This window comes from Peromyscus eremicus, chromosome X (genome assembly GCF_949786415.1).
Source record: "Peromyscus eremicus chromosome X, PerEre_H2_v1, whole genome shotgun sequence".
Taxonomy (NCBI): domain Eukaryota; kingdom Metazoa; phylum Chordata; class Mammalia; order Rodentia; family Cricetidae; genus Peromyscus; species Peromyscus eremicus.
In genome coordinates, this window is record NC_081439.1 from 28,581,727 (window position 1) to 28,596,910 (window position 15,184).

The 15,184-nt window shown below is 42.4% G+C and overlaps 1 protein-coding gene across 2 annotated transcripts in view; it reads right to left on the reverse strand.

Moving 5' to 3' along the window:
- Phka2 (phosphorylase kinase regulatory subunit alpha 2) overlaps positions 1-15,184 on the reverse strand; it is an 87,819-nt gene that overhangs the window by 52,898 nt on the left and 19,737 nt on the right. For both annotated transcript variants that reach the window (XM_059250062.1, XM_059250061.1), the window contains exons 3-10: positions 13,772-13,819; positions 12,545-12,713; positions 11,617-11,699; positions 8,635-8,715; positions 7,284-7,382; positions 4,737-4,883; positions 2,777-2,830; positions 2,083-2,205 (exon numbers count right to left, since the gene is read on the reverse strand). In XM_059250062.1, the coding sequence (XP_059106045.1) occupies positions 2,083-2,205; positions 2,777-2,830; positions 4,737-4,883; positions 7,284-7,382; positions 8,635-8,715; positions 11,617-11,699; positions 12,545-12,713; positions 13,772-13,819 (804 nt within the window). The remainder of the gene's footprint in view (positions 1-2,082; positions 2,206-2,776; positions 2,831-4,736; positions 4,884-7,283; positions 7,383-8,634; positions 8,716-11,616; positions 11,700-12,544; positions 12,714-13,771; positions 13,820-15,184) is intronic.

The window sequence follows — 15,184 nt, forward strand, 5'->3', positions numbered from 1 at the left end:
TGCCACCACCGCCTGGCCTCTATGGCTAACTAGTGGCTAGCTCCACACTCTGATCTCCAAGCAAGCTTTATTTGTTAGAGCACAAACAAAATATCACCACAGGAATCTGTATATGCAGAGACTGATTAGTGACTAGAATTTCAGTACTATGGAAAGATTGGAATGTTGCCAAGTCCAGAAGCTAGTGACCTTATTTTGAAGTGGGTCTAGCTCTCCAAAGTAGCCACTCCTTGCCCACTTCTGTGTTAGAAATAACACCCTGTGACTAATAATAAAACCCTTTTGGAATTTTTAAATTTAGCAGACCACTAGCTTCCACCACCTCAAAAGCTCAAATACCATTTGGGGCTTATAGAAAAGCTTCCCTATCTCTGTACCTGCCTCTCCGGTGTATCCACCCTACCAATATATTTTAAACTTGCCTTGATTTATGAGTTGCTTTCTTCTGTAAAACTATATAAACTTCATGAAACTGTTTCTATGTTGGAACATGGAATTTGGAGTAGCCTAAATACATGTTCCTGGATCATGGACACTTAAAATGGTTACAGAATAAAGTATCTCTTATTCCCTTAAAACAGATATGAAGCATAGTCATTTTAATCTCCTTATCTCCCTCTGTCCCCTTGATCATTGCTAAGTCTATTTTTCACTGAAATTCAAAGTCAGTCATTTGGAGAACTTCCAATACTTAGAATAAAAGACAAGAAGGCCTGAGATAAACTCTAAGCACAATGAAAGAATGAATAAAGATGGGACCTTAACATTTTAAGTTACTGCCTATATTCCTGAGCACTGGGTTTGCAAAAGCCAAAATGCACAAGACGAGACTACTGCCATCTCCTTCTCCAGACCTGGGGTGTGATTAGAATGGGCTCTGAGAAGCCAGAGGGAGATCCTGGTTAACAGGATCTGCTGGCACTATTGAGTGTTGTGGAAACTAGCAGGTAGGGCCTATGTGGAGAAAGTAAGTCATTAGAGTTATGTTCTTGGGAGAATGTACTGGGGCCCTAGCTTTTCCCCTACCACATACCCTGTTTCTTGGCCGATATGAAGTAAATAGTTTTCTTTTGCTATAGGTGCCCTACCACAATGTATCACCACATTACAGGACCAAAAGCAATGAGGCTAAAATGACCCACGAGTTAAGACCTCTGAAACAGTGAGCCAAAAGGGACTTTTTCCTCCTTCTAGCTTGTTTATTTCAGATATTTTGTCACTGCGATAGAAAGGTGACTAACACTGTCAGGAAGCAGCATAATCTAAGTTTGTCTTTTAATAAAATCATCCTGGCTCAGGTGTAGAGAATGGAATGAATAGGGAGTAAAGCTGGAGCGTGGGAGGCAGTTAGGGGTTGATACACTAAACAAGGTATTATCTGAGAGTATCACTAAACCAGAGTACCTCTCAACTAGACCTAACTACAGCAAAATGACCGAGTGATCTGAAAGGAACAAAAGGAACACCTGTCTGACATAGAAAGGAACTATGTCTTCTAGCACTCATGCTCTTGCCTAGTGTGCCCCACCCCCACTCTTGAATATGTGACAGTCATTTAACTGACCATGTGATGGAGATGCTTTGCCAGTTCTGTAATAAGACTTAAGAAAGCCTGGCAGCCTATGCTTTTACATTCTTGGAGAAAAGACAACTATGGCATGAAAAATCTAATGGCCCAGAGATTCTACCGCTGTGAAAAGCCCAAGTGAGGCACATGGAGAAAAACCAAGTCCCCGCCACAGCTCAGCTGAGCATCCAGTCTTAGCTGGCAGCCAGATTTCACTCACTAGCCATGTGACTAGGACTATGTTAGAAGTAGGTCCTCTAGCCCTATGAACTATCCCAGGGGACAGAAGGAGAAGCAGAGACAATCTGTTCCTACTGGCTCTGCCCAAATAAAAGAATTATGAGCAAATCAATAAAACAGCTGCTGCTTTAATTCACTAGGCTTTGGAAAAGTTTTAAAAATGGCAACAGATAGCTGCAACAATGATGTGAATTCTGAATGACTCTATACTAATAGTGATCAGCCCACCAGTGGGATGAACAGGCTTATGAGCACAATGCCCAGCATTTTCTCACCTGAACAGCATCACCATTGAAGATTCCATCTATGATTAAGTAAGTCCAGAACACAGGCCATTCACATTCAATGTTTTCAAAGAGCTTAAGTTCGGCAGGGTCATAATGCAATCGATGTGGGTCCTAGAACCAAATTTATAAAACTTTTAGAAAGAATGTTAGATTTTATACAATGCCACTGTGCCTCACTGGGTTTCCCTTGCCTGTCTCAGTCAAGGCAGCTTTGTGACGATTAGGAGTCTACTGCCATGGGGAAATGCTCGTTTGGGCAAAATTTCAGACACTAAATCAGAAATACCCACAGGACTCCTCGGTAGTTTATTACATTAAAGCATCCTCTCTCTCTAAGAAATAGCAATTTGCCTATCACAATGCTTGGCAGATGATCTGCTTCATTTATATCATTATATTAGTCACTGTGGCAATAAAACCCAAGGAGAATGCTATAGATTATCTTTAAAAACTAACATGTGAGCCACAGACTTACTCATCCTTGATTTACAAGCCAGTTTCACATTACTGGCTTGACCTGATGATCATTCTTTTCTATATAACTCCAGGCTTGCTGATTCTAAAATTAATACTTTCCTTCACAATATTCAACATATAATTATAATCAGCAGAGGGAGAATGACACGGTGGCAAGTAGGTATGGAGTAGTTAAGGAACATGAGAAACAATATTTAAATCCAACCTCTCTTGGGGTTTTATAACCATCCCGAAGGAAGCGACAGCATCCATAACGGCCCTGGTAAGGTGAAGGTGGAAAAAAAAAAAGCAGAGCTGATGAAATCAAAAGCATTTTTCTTTGCCTTTTAATTTCAACTCAAAGCAGTCCTTCATCTCCTTTCCCTTGCGTTTTTCAGTGAGCAAATATGTACCAGTGTTCTTTGCTTTAATGTAAAGAGTTCTTTTTAAGTATCAAGCAAAGCAAATTCAGACTTGATGAACACTCAGAAGAGAATACAGAAGCATTCCATCAGAGGCTGGGGTGGGGCTGCAAATACGGTTACCAAGGACTCAGTGAATAAGCATTCTTTCCGTGTGGTTTACAGCATCAGACACAGATGCAAAGGTATCCTCACTAGGTGAAAAGCCCCTGATACTTGGAATGGCTGCCTCCTGTGTGTAGAGCTGGAAAGGTAAACGGATACTCTGCAGACTCAATGCACTCAGGCTGTGCATGTTGAAGATGGTCTGCTTCAGAGGCCTGGCAAGGCCTGGAGGAGGCGGAGAAGGTTACAAGGTGGAAGTATGGAAGAGGAGCTTCCTGAATCACATGGCAGCTGGCTCACTGGCTGTAGATGCCAGGGCTCCTCTCCAGTTTTCTGGGTGTCAAGAAAGGAGACTGGGTGTGATGGTGCCTTAGCTGATGTCCCTAATCCCTGGATGGCAGCTTTGGGTCCCTATTTCCCAATTTCTTTTGGGGGTGGTACTACCCTGGCAGTCTTGGCTCTCACTTGTCCTGGAGGCCTTTACAAGTTCTGTGTGGTTCTGGGAATCACCCCAGGGGACTTGACGTAGACGCCACTTGTCCTGTAAGCACATTACAACTGCTCTTTCAGCTGCAGCTCCCTAACTCATCCTTTTCTCCACAGAGCTTGACCCCTCCCCTTCTTTTGGGATTATGATCAGAGACTCTTTAATTGCTTTGTTTGCAAGGGACAAAGGTATTTCCTGCTGACTACAGGTGGGACAATCAACATGTAAGCTTTGACTTAGGAAACTTACATCCTTGGACAATTTTACGGATTTCTGTTTGCTGAAAATATAATATGGTCTCAGCTTAGTGATCTGTTACTGCATTTCACTGAACGCAGTAATGGGTTTTCACCAAATTTTTATTAGAATATAAAAATATGAGTTTCATTATATTTCATAATAAAAACATTTCCTAATTTTTATATTTTTATTGCACTTTGTTCTCCTGTTACTTTCTTGTTTCCCTTTCTCCCTCCATTGGCTTCTTTGTTCTTCAAAGTCAACCTTTCTCCTTATGTGACGTACGTGTGTGTGTGTGTGTGTGTGTGTGTGTGTGTGTGTGTGTGTGTGACTGGAGGTTGATGTCAGTCATTTTCCTCAATCTCCCTCCACCTTACTCTTTTGAGACACAGACTCTCACTGAACCTGGAGTTCACCAATTCAGCTAAGCTGGCTGGCCAGAAAACCTTAGGGATCCACCCATCTCCTCCTCCCCAGTGCTGGGATTTTGAATGTGTGCTTCTGTGTCTGGATTGTTCAATGGGTGCTGGGGATCTGAACTCCGGTCCTCATACTTGCATATCAAGCACTTGGATATGTGCTTTTGTTCTGGCAGGGTCTATAGAGCTTTCAAGAGAGTCTCTAAGGAGTCTTCCTATAACCTCTAAAGCAGTGGTTCTCAACCTTCCTAACGCTGTGGTGACCCCCCCAACCATAAAATCATTTCATTGCTACTTCATAACTATAATTTTGCTAGTGTTATAAATCATAATGTAAATATCTGATATGCAGGATATCTGATATGCAACCCCTACAGGGTTCATGACGCACAGGCAAAGAACTGCTGATTTAGGAAAACCACACCATGAGCTACAAGGATAAGCTAGCTGCCCCATGTCATCACATGAATGTGACATTTAATGAAGAACAGAGGGGCATTGGCCAATGCTTACCTGAAGCTTAGAAATTATTTCATTTTTGGTCACATTTACAAGGTTCGCATCTTCTACTGCAAAGGCCGGGAAAGAAATAATAGAAAGAAGTCCAGCGTCGATTTCTTTAGATGTTGATGCTCTTGGCAACATGGAGAAAAGAATTGACTGAATAAAAAACAAAGAGGTGATTTAAGTTAGTGAAGCAGGACTAGTTAGATATAATATCTAGGGATCGTCACCTTAGCCTAAAGGAAACATTCAAACGAGTTTGTCTATTTGGAAAAGGACTCAGTCTTACCAACATGGCCTCCGCTGGCCACCCCTGCTTACCCAGCCACCCAGACAATGCTTCCTTTTCCTTAGGAGAGGAGTGGGGGAGTTGAAGAGAGCATGATAGTCTGAGGCTTGTGCTAAGAACTGCTACCTCCCTTCTTTCCATGTCCACTGATGGGGAGGAACTACAGCGCTGTTTGTGTCAGCAGGTCAAGATGTCTGGCTAGGAAGACAGAAACCAGACAAGAACACTCATACAGGACCAGCACAGAGAAACGGATGCTTTTGTGAAATGGGACTAGATGAGTCAGGGAAGCTGGAAACTGCTTGAAGGAGGAGTAAAATGCAGAAGATCTCATGAGTGGTCAGACAAAACAGTAAGAATTAGTTTAGTTACAGAATATTTTTAAGATCATCAGAGGTACTACGATATGGCCTCAACAATAAGGTAGCTAGATTAAGCACTATAAATGTAGAAGGGGGTTAGAATTATACGGAAATGTTTGGAAAAGTAAAAGAACTAATGTTGAACTCTAGCGTGTACAGACACAGGCTAGACACCTGCAAAAACAAGCTCATTAAATATTCCATCTGAAGATAGAGATAAGGTATTATACCAAATTAATACACAAGGACTCTGAGACACAGGATTCATGCCCAAGGTCATGCAGCCAGTGACCAAGCTAGAATTATAACCAAGCTTATACTTTCCTACTGTACTATATATCTACTAAGACAAATATCAGTATTCCTTTATTAATGTATACCATAAGAAAATACCATAGACTTCATTAAGTCTTAGTGGGGAAAATGGAATGAGCTGGAAGGTGGGGTTAAGATGAGTGGAACCTTTCAGCTCTAGAATAAAACTTTTTTATAGTCAATCAATTCTTGGCTCAGTTCTTTAACTATAGTCATGAATCACTTAGTGAGTGGTACATTCTGAGAAATATGATACTAGGTGACTTCATCATTGTACACTTACAAATACTTAGATTGTATAGTCTACTACACACATAGGCTCTATGGTACATTTTGGTCAATAAGAGACAAATTACACTTTGATACCACAGTATATGCCACGTCTCATTGACCAAAATGTAACTATAAAGTACATGGTAATAATCACTCCTTTTCAGGGTTTCTCTGCCTGGAAACACAAACTTTCACTTGAAACATTTTACAAGTGTTTTGGGTTTAGATTTTTGGAGACAGGGTTTCATGCAGCTTAAGCTAGCCTTGAACTTGGTAATTGTCTATGTAGCTTGTGGAGGGGCTACCCACCAGCCCCACATTTCCCCAGAGTGCTCTTGAGTAGGGGCAGCAGGGAATATTAGTTAAAAGGTAGAGGGGGGAGGAACAGATAGAAAATACAGGATAGCCTCGAGAGGGCCTGGATCCTAATCCATTGGGCCTAGTCTGCCCTAGGGTATTTATAGGAATGTCAAGGTGTGGAGCAAAAAGACCTCCCCCAGCACAGCCAAGTGCAGGCCATCTCGGACACCTGTAATCAGGCCTGTGGTCTAATCATCCTCTCTATGCAGACCTGCTGGGTAAAGCCACTAGGAAACCTGAAAATGAGCTCCCACAGTAGCTGAAGATGAGCTTGAACTTTTGGTCCTTTTGCCTCTTCCTCCTGGGATTCCAGGCATGCACCACCAAACATGGTTTATTATTGACAAGGTATGTATCTGACTCACTTTAGTCCTAGCACATAGTAGGTCCACACTAATAATTGCTAATAATAATTAAGAACTGTCTGCTAAATGGCACTCCCTACACTGTACCAATTATTCCTGTGGTCTGTATTTCCAAGAAGTTCTTTGAATTGGCCATCTCTTCTCATTTCTCTCTCCTCTCACCCATTCTGCACACCATGCCTCCTTCATTTCAAGTGAAATTCCACTTGCCAGCCACTCCATTTGGGAGTACTAAGGAACGAACCTGTGAGAAAACCACTTATGTACTCAAAAAATATAGCACAGATTTTGCTTCTAGTGAAACCAAGATGCTTCAGCTGTTAGCTCCACACACACACAAAAACCTGATGGCGTATGTCTCATAGTACTTTCTGGCTACAAAGTACTGGGGCAAGTTGTCCAGGTTTACTGTGATCCTTACAGTTACTCTGAGGCAGGAAGAACGGTGCCTAAGCACATGCCCACTTTAGGGTCGGGGAAGCTGCGGCACAAAGAAGTCCAAGTCAGATCAGTAACTGGGGTGGAGCCCACGCCGTTCTGGGCCAGGAGTCTCCTTCCCTACTTTCCGGAGCTCTGGGGGAATGACTGTTACCTGGCAGTGCTCGACTTCGTCAGGTAGGACATGGATGACTGACTTGCGTCCTCCATGGGCTCCAAAAAGATCAAGTTCATCAATTGCCTCGAGTGCTGCCTACAAAAATGGGTAAGAATTACTTTTCTTCTAATAAACACGTATGCATGCTAATGTGGCACTCCTTTTTCATTAAGTGTCTAACACACACATTGGAGAAATGTCTTTAAAATCTAGCTAGAGTCTTATTGCCATGGTCTCTCTTCATTTTCAGTAGCTCAGAGCTTTCCAGGATAACACTGCTCATTCTATGACTAAGAAAGAAAGGGAGAGCATTCCCTCATAGGAAAGTAATATCCTACTGAAAGATGGATTTTAACAAGTCTATAACACCATGTGTGGGGCACTACAAATTAATTCCGGGTTGGCTTTTCTCTCATCGACTTTTGCAGTTAACCTACCTCATGATTAGTTAAGAAAGTTAATTTGGTTTTCAGTAAAAAGTTCATTTCTGCCAGTTTGCTGTAACAGCATATTCATTGTTGCTTTTAAAACTGTGACTCTGGGGTCTTCATGCTGTCTAAGCAGTTCCCGCCTCTGTTGTCTTTAGCAAGGGATTCACACCAGTGGTCTGCAGGCTGGATGTGCCCGACAGGTACACTTTGTTTGGCTCTCAGAGTCCCCCCACTTTCGTCTTCTGTTTCCACTCTTCTTGTCTCCATCCCTGGCCTGCCCTGTCTCCTCTCTTCTCCTTTCCCTTTTTAGAACAGGCCTCACTGTGCTGCCCAGGTTGAGCACAAACGCCTGGGTTCAAGTCACCATCCTGCTCCAGCACTCTGAGATGGTGGGATTAGAGGCCCGCATTACAGAGCTGGCTTGATGACCATCTTCTAACTGCTTCCGAGCTGGAACACTTTCAGGGAGAGTTCCCAGCATCCCCAGTACCTTCCTCTTGCCCTGTTCTCCTTCTCTCTGATTACTGTTACTTATCTGACCTTGTAGACTTGAAGACGTGCACCTCACCTACCAAGTGCTCCCGTCCTCTGACCTTTAACCCTCACTATGACCTGGAGAGGAAGAGTGACCATCACTAACACAGATTAACAGCAAGAGCTTGCACCCACGGCTGACACACCGAACAGTACGAGTTGAACAACTTATTTCCAGTCACACGCAGACTTCAGTGTGGGAAACCTGTTTCCTTGACCTGTAACTTCACTTGGCTGGGGCACAGGTGCCACGTGGATTTCATATATTTGCTGCAGCCTTTTGAAAAGAAAACTGGACTAATCACATGAACTCCAAATTCCTGAAGAGGAGAAGCAGACAAAGCAGGAAAGACACAGAGAAGGAGAACAAACAGGACTGTCACCTTGGCCATTCCCACAGAGCTCGCATTCAGTTCTGGAATGCCCTGATTAGTCTTATCTCCACGCTCCCACATTCCATAATCCTGGGGGAGAAAAAGGCAACCAGCTGTCAGAGGTGGGGGAGGACATAGCAACACTATGGAAAAGCACTTTATTTATGTTAGCACCAACACAACAAACATGAGCATGCCTTCTCAAAGGCTTTATGGCTTTGTACGTTTCTTCTGTTCTTGCTCAATTTCAGCTTAGCTGGCCTCTGTACAGAATTTTAGAAGGAAATACTCAAGTGGAACAAAAGAACACACAAAGACACTCCGAAGGCTTATTTCTAAAGGGCATTAATTTGTAACAAACTCAATTTGCAGTGAACAATATATTTTACTTATCTTAATATTGAAGTGCTGCCCTTCTATTTGGTCAGTGCCTTTGAACTTATTTAAAACAATTTCAAAAACTATTTTTAGCATTACCTCTTGTGTAAAGAAAATTGCAAGTAAGTGAAGCCAAGGTCAAAAGTGACTCACTGAACGCACATGGTATTCAAGACCCATTCATACAAATTAATCGGAATACTGTCACACCCAAGACTCAATACATATATACCTAACTTTGGTGATTCATATTTTTATTAAAAACCCAAGTGTCATATGTTGTTTCAAAAATGCTGCATACACTACAAAAAGAGCAAAATCCTAACAAGAACCAACATGGCTGCCTAAACATGATACCATGAGCAAATATGACACCAACAGACATGTCAACATGGAAGGGGAAAGACTCCTGAAGCCTCAACCATAGACAAAGAACTACAGGCCACTAAAGAATGCTGAGAGCTATAGTCTTCCCCAGGGAAGAGCACATCACTTGGTTGTCCAATACCAAATGGTCAGCCCTGAAAAAATACACATACAAGCAGCATACAGACTGAGTAGATTATATTCAGATATTTAAGAATACATGTGTGTGGGGGGGGCAATTAAAGAAAAAGGCATGAATTTGATAGAAAGCAAGGGGGGTATATGGGAAGGTTTGGAGGGAGGAAAGGGAAGGGGAAATAACATAATTATATTATACTCTCAAAAAAATAAAAAAGAGCAGAGTTGATGCCAAAGTATCAGTTTTTATTTTTTAATATCCAAAGAGGAATGATGGCCACAGTGGCTCCTACTACGCAAAGTCATGAAAATTGAAAATTAAGACTAATGACTTTGGTTGGGGGGGGTAGCAAAGACTTCAAAAATATGAAAAAAAAACCAGACATAGTATTCATACCTGTAATCCCAGCACCTAGAAGACAGAGGCAGGAGAATTGCTGAGTTTGAGGTCATCCTGTCTCAAAAAAATTTAAAAAGTAAAAATAAAAAAGAACAAACAAAAACAAGGAAGGACATTTTCAAATGTGAACACCAAAACCTAGGCAGACTGGGGCCAGTGTAGACCCTGCCCTGCGAGCAGGCCCTGTAGGTGGACCCAAGTGTCTTTTCTCATATCTGCGCATTCTTTTGCTTCTAATATTCCATACTCCAATCTAGCAGCCATCAAATTCATCCTTGAAGACTATGTGATGAGTTCAGCCTTCATCTCAGATAAATTGAGCAATAGTTTCTTTCCTAGTAGATCACATCAATGACTCTTTGCATGGCTATACCCTCTCTAATCTGGCCTCTACCTTCAGCATGCCAGCAAGTTGACAGATACTCCATCATTTCCAGTGTCAATTTTCATCTGAAGTCTGTGCCTTTACTCTGCACTCTCTACCCCATATGCTCCCAACCTCTGCCGTCCCTGAATCACACGCCCCCAGCCTGTTCCTGTCTGTAACCGCTCATTACTCATACTATTCCTCACTCAGATGCCCTTTCTCTTCCTCTCTTCTTATGGAAACCCTACTCATCTCCCAAGGTCCAACTGAAAATACAACTTTCCCACAAAGATCTCTCGAAATTCTTTAGACTAGGGTTTGTCAACTTTGGCACTACTCACATTTTGGGACAGATAAGTCTATATAGGGTTGAGATGGCTCTCTTCTGTATTATAGGCAGTTCCTGGCCTTCTCTCACAAGATGCCTGTTCCCTCCTAAGTGTGACTGCCCCAAATGTTTCCAGATACTATCACTGTCCCATGTGAGAGAATGATTACCTCAACACAAATCACTGCTTTAGAACTGGAATGAAGTCTACTTGAAACACAGCTATGTTCATTTGGGTACACAGTATCTATGGAGCGTTCCTGTTGCACAGGGTCAAGTAGCTGCAGAAGCCATAGTGCCATCTGCCTTTTCCTTACTGCCTTGACAGTCAGCCTTGCAAATTATTGTCTAGAGCAGTGGTTCTCAACCTGTGGGTCGCGACCCTTGAGGGGGGTCAAACAGCCCTTCCAATGGGACACCTAAGACTATCTGAAAACACAGATATTTACATTACGAGTCATAGCAGTAGCAAAATTATAGTTATAAAGTAGCAACAAAAATAATGTTATGGATGGAGGTCACCCCAACATAATTTAACTGTATTAAAGGGTCACAGTGTCGGGAAGGTTGAGAACCACTGCTCTAGAAGTACATCAAGGCTTATCTTCCAACACAGACAGAAGCCTTGAGGAAGTGAACTCTGTTTATGTTTATACTCATAGTGTAGGCCTTCTCTGTCTGTGCCCTGATGGGGTAGTCCCCATGGTGCCCCAGTTCCCATCAAGGCACCAACATGGCCCCCTTTTCAGCCCAACTCATACACTTCCTATGGACCACTTGAAGGTGTTATTTATAATATAGTAACGTATTCAGACAGAGTGTGTGGTACATTCCAAAATGAAATCCCCAACTATATCCCAGGACGAAAAAATGCATATACTTTGCAGACAGAGATGACACATTTCACACAGCTCTAGTTTTGCTACCATTCTAGTGAGCCCCCAACAGCTGGCTTTCACAGAACTGGATGATTTTATGACAACTGGAAAAAAGACTGCCAGCATGGGTACTTACAGCAACTTTATATGCAGCTTCTATGTAAAAGACAAGATTCTGTATGAAGGCCACTTCATCAAGGGTGAAAATAATACGCAAGCCTAATAAAGAAAAGCGACACTGTGAAGAGAGTGGCTGGTTACACACAACAAATATTTTGCTAGCACATAAGTCTTTTTACTTTCCTTACTGGGCATCACCAGTTAACTCTGAAGGAAGTCCTGAGGTTAATGTGTAACCTCAGAAAGCAGAGGGGAAGTAAAGGAAAGATAGAAAGTGGGGGTAGCTCCACCACTGAGGGTGTGCTATGGGAAGAAAGTCCAGACATAAGGCATGGGCTCTCTGGAACATGGTATGTTTGTGCCGAGAAGGTTCCAATAAAGCAAAGGTTTGAGCCTGAAGTATCTATCGGTCTCTATCCCTGAGTGAGCCAAAGCAAAACTTGCACATGCCCAGGTAGAGCTGATTTCTGTCTCCAGGTGTCAGACTGCATTCCCTGCCCTATCGCAGACACAGATGCACATGACACCACAGGGAGGCATGCTTTTCCTCTGTATGATCGACTACTAATTCCCAGCACTTGGTATGTTCTCAGTGTGGCCCTCTGAATTCAGCGTTGCTGATGTGACAGTACTAAGATGTGGGGCCTATATGAGTTTAAGTCATGGATGGATTAGGGGCCTCGTCAGAGGCTTCATACAGCATTTAGTTCTCGATCCATCTGCCCTGTAAAAACAAAGCTTTCTACTTCTTCAGAGGAGGTAGCTCTCACCAGACAGCTGGACCTGTTGGTACCTTAATCTTGGACTTTGCAGCCTCTAGAACTGTGAGCAAAGAAGCGTCTATACTGTTTGAATGTCCCAGTCGTGGGTATTTTCTTACCACAGTACAAATGGACCTTGCCCCCTTCACTTTCTGACTTGTCTCTCAAATGGCCATAGCTCACCTGAGGCAGTCATCTGGGCCAGGAACAGGAGGAAGAGGGAGGTGGCATCCACCTGGAGGTGGCCCCACTGGTCATCACCCACCACGGTGCTGCAAGTGGCAGTGTTGTACTTGGCATGCAGACTGTCCTTGGTACTCTGCGTGTGCTTGAACTTCTCCACTTTGTCCACCTGAGGGAGAAGACAGCCGGCTTCACCTAGCTATCCAGGTTCAGAGCTGGCAGATGTCCTATCTAGGGGTAGTCACCGAATCTACTAGACCTCTCATCTGCTATCTCTGGGAGCCAGGAGGGTGGCAGGTAGCTGCTAATGAGCAGCACTACACACAGGGGCCATGATGGAGATTCTTCCCACTCATTCAATGGAAAGACCTCAGCCCAGGGTTCACAGGTGAGGCTCAGGTCAAAAGGCGTCCTTGTCCACAGACTCCCCAGCAGGGGCACATGGTAGGTTCTCAAGGACACAGGGAAGGAAGGAAAAGAACCCATTTAAATGCCAACTTCTCTTTTCTGAACATGGCAAAGAAAAGAGTGCAATGTCTTTGGCTATTCTGACTAAGGATGGGGTTACGGTAGTACATACACCTCTGAACCAGTGCAGATGCTAATACAAGGTTCTGTGTATAATATTGCAACAAATTGTTTCATTTACCCTACACTGAAGATATCAGTAAGTAACAACTCCAATTTTAAAACACAAACTACATTTATTTATCTTTTTGTGTGCATGTGTGTGTGTGCAGGCATGCATGTTGGGGACAGAGGATAACTTGTGGAAATTGTTTTTCTCCATCTAGCATGTGGGAGCTAGCACTGAACTCAGGTCTTCAGGCTTAATGATGACTGAATCACCTAGCTGACTCCAATAATGACAAATTTTAAAAACTCAAGGACTTGATCCGAAGTGAAAACACCCAGAATAAATAATAAGTAGTATGTGGGTTTCTCTGAGTGGTTTTAATATTCTTCTTTCTTAATTAAAAAAAAGACATGTTCTCCTTTTATACATATAAACCTTTGAAAGAGGGCCTTCAAAACTGTCCTTTGAAACTATGGTTCTATAGCATAATAAAATTATTGAGGATAATTTTAAAAGGAGGAAGTAAGCAAAATATTTCTGGTTTTTTCTTCTTGAGAAAGTTCCAAATGTAACGAAGATGCCATCCCAATTAAATGATACAATGCATACTCCAATGCTGTGTAGGTACCAGTCTGTCACATGCCACCTACCTGTCTCATCATGCACTGGAGAAGACCTCGCATCAGCTTCACCACATTCTGTGGAAAAAAGGCAGCATCGGTAACAAGGCCTCAATAAGCCAGTGTTGTCTGGCAATGTTTCAGAAAAGACAGATCCCAAATATACATAAGTATTCTGATTGTTCGCATTATTGAGACTTTTCTACTCCATCACAAAATAAATATTTTGACAAAGTGATTTATCTCAAATAAAAGGGTTGGAGCAGATGCATCTTTGGGCTCTGGAATTTAATGACTACCAACTGACATTTTAATAAGCTTTGTATTCTGGAACTCTATGTTACATTTCTTAGTAATTTATTTTTGTTATACTAAGGACGATTAAGCCTGTCCAAAAGTAATGATATTTTGCCAAAAGAGCCATTTGTGACACCATTATTGGGCCACTGAGCAAAGTTCTTACAAAATACAAGTGGTATCCAAGATTTTTTAATAATGTGATTATTATTAATATTGCAACTGATTACTATCACTATCATCATCATTCTAAATCGTAATAATGCTACATTAATTAATTAGACACTGCATCCAGACACTGTGGAAAACACTTTACTTGTATTATTTTGAATTCCAGGACCAGCTTTTTAAGGTGGGTAGCATTTTTACTCCAGTCTCTACATGAGGAACCTGAGCCTGAAGGAGATGAAGTAACCTTTCTCAACTCTCTGTGATGCCAAACGGTGAAGAAAAACAGAACCTAAATAATCAGACATCAGGGACTGAAAGAAGTTTCTACTTACAGGCATGGGTGTCTCACAGCACATACCACGCCTTACAGGTAACAGTAGAGAAAAAGGACCTGGAAGTTCATGGCCAGGGAAAAGTCTAAATCAGGCCCTTCCTCCTTTGAAATCCTAGGATCCTAGAATATAATTCCAATTTTTTGTTATAAAATCTGTTGGGGAAGCTAGCTGGGTGGTGGTGGTGCACGCCTTTAATCCCAGCACTCGAGAAACAGAGCCAGGAGGATCTCTGTGAGTTTGAGGCTAGCCTGGTCTACAGAGTGAGTTCCAGGAAAGGTGCAAAACTACAGAGAAACCCTGTCTCAGAAAACAAACAAACAAACAAAAATCACCAAAAAAAAAAAAAAAAATCTGTTGGGGAGCCAGGCATGGTGGCGCACGACTTTAATCCCAGCACTTGGGAAGCAGAAGCAGGCAGATCTCTGTGAGTTTGAGGCCAGCCTGGTCTACAGAGTGAGTTCCAGGACAGTTAGGGCTACATAGAGAAATCCTGTCTCAAAAAAAAAATCTGCTGGGGAAGAAAATGTTACCTCACATACAAGGTAAAGTTAGCACTGTTATAATGCTTCCACTGTAGACAACATACACATTTGTCAACTAACTTCCCATCAAACTAAGAAAAGCTATTTCCCATGAGAAG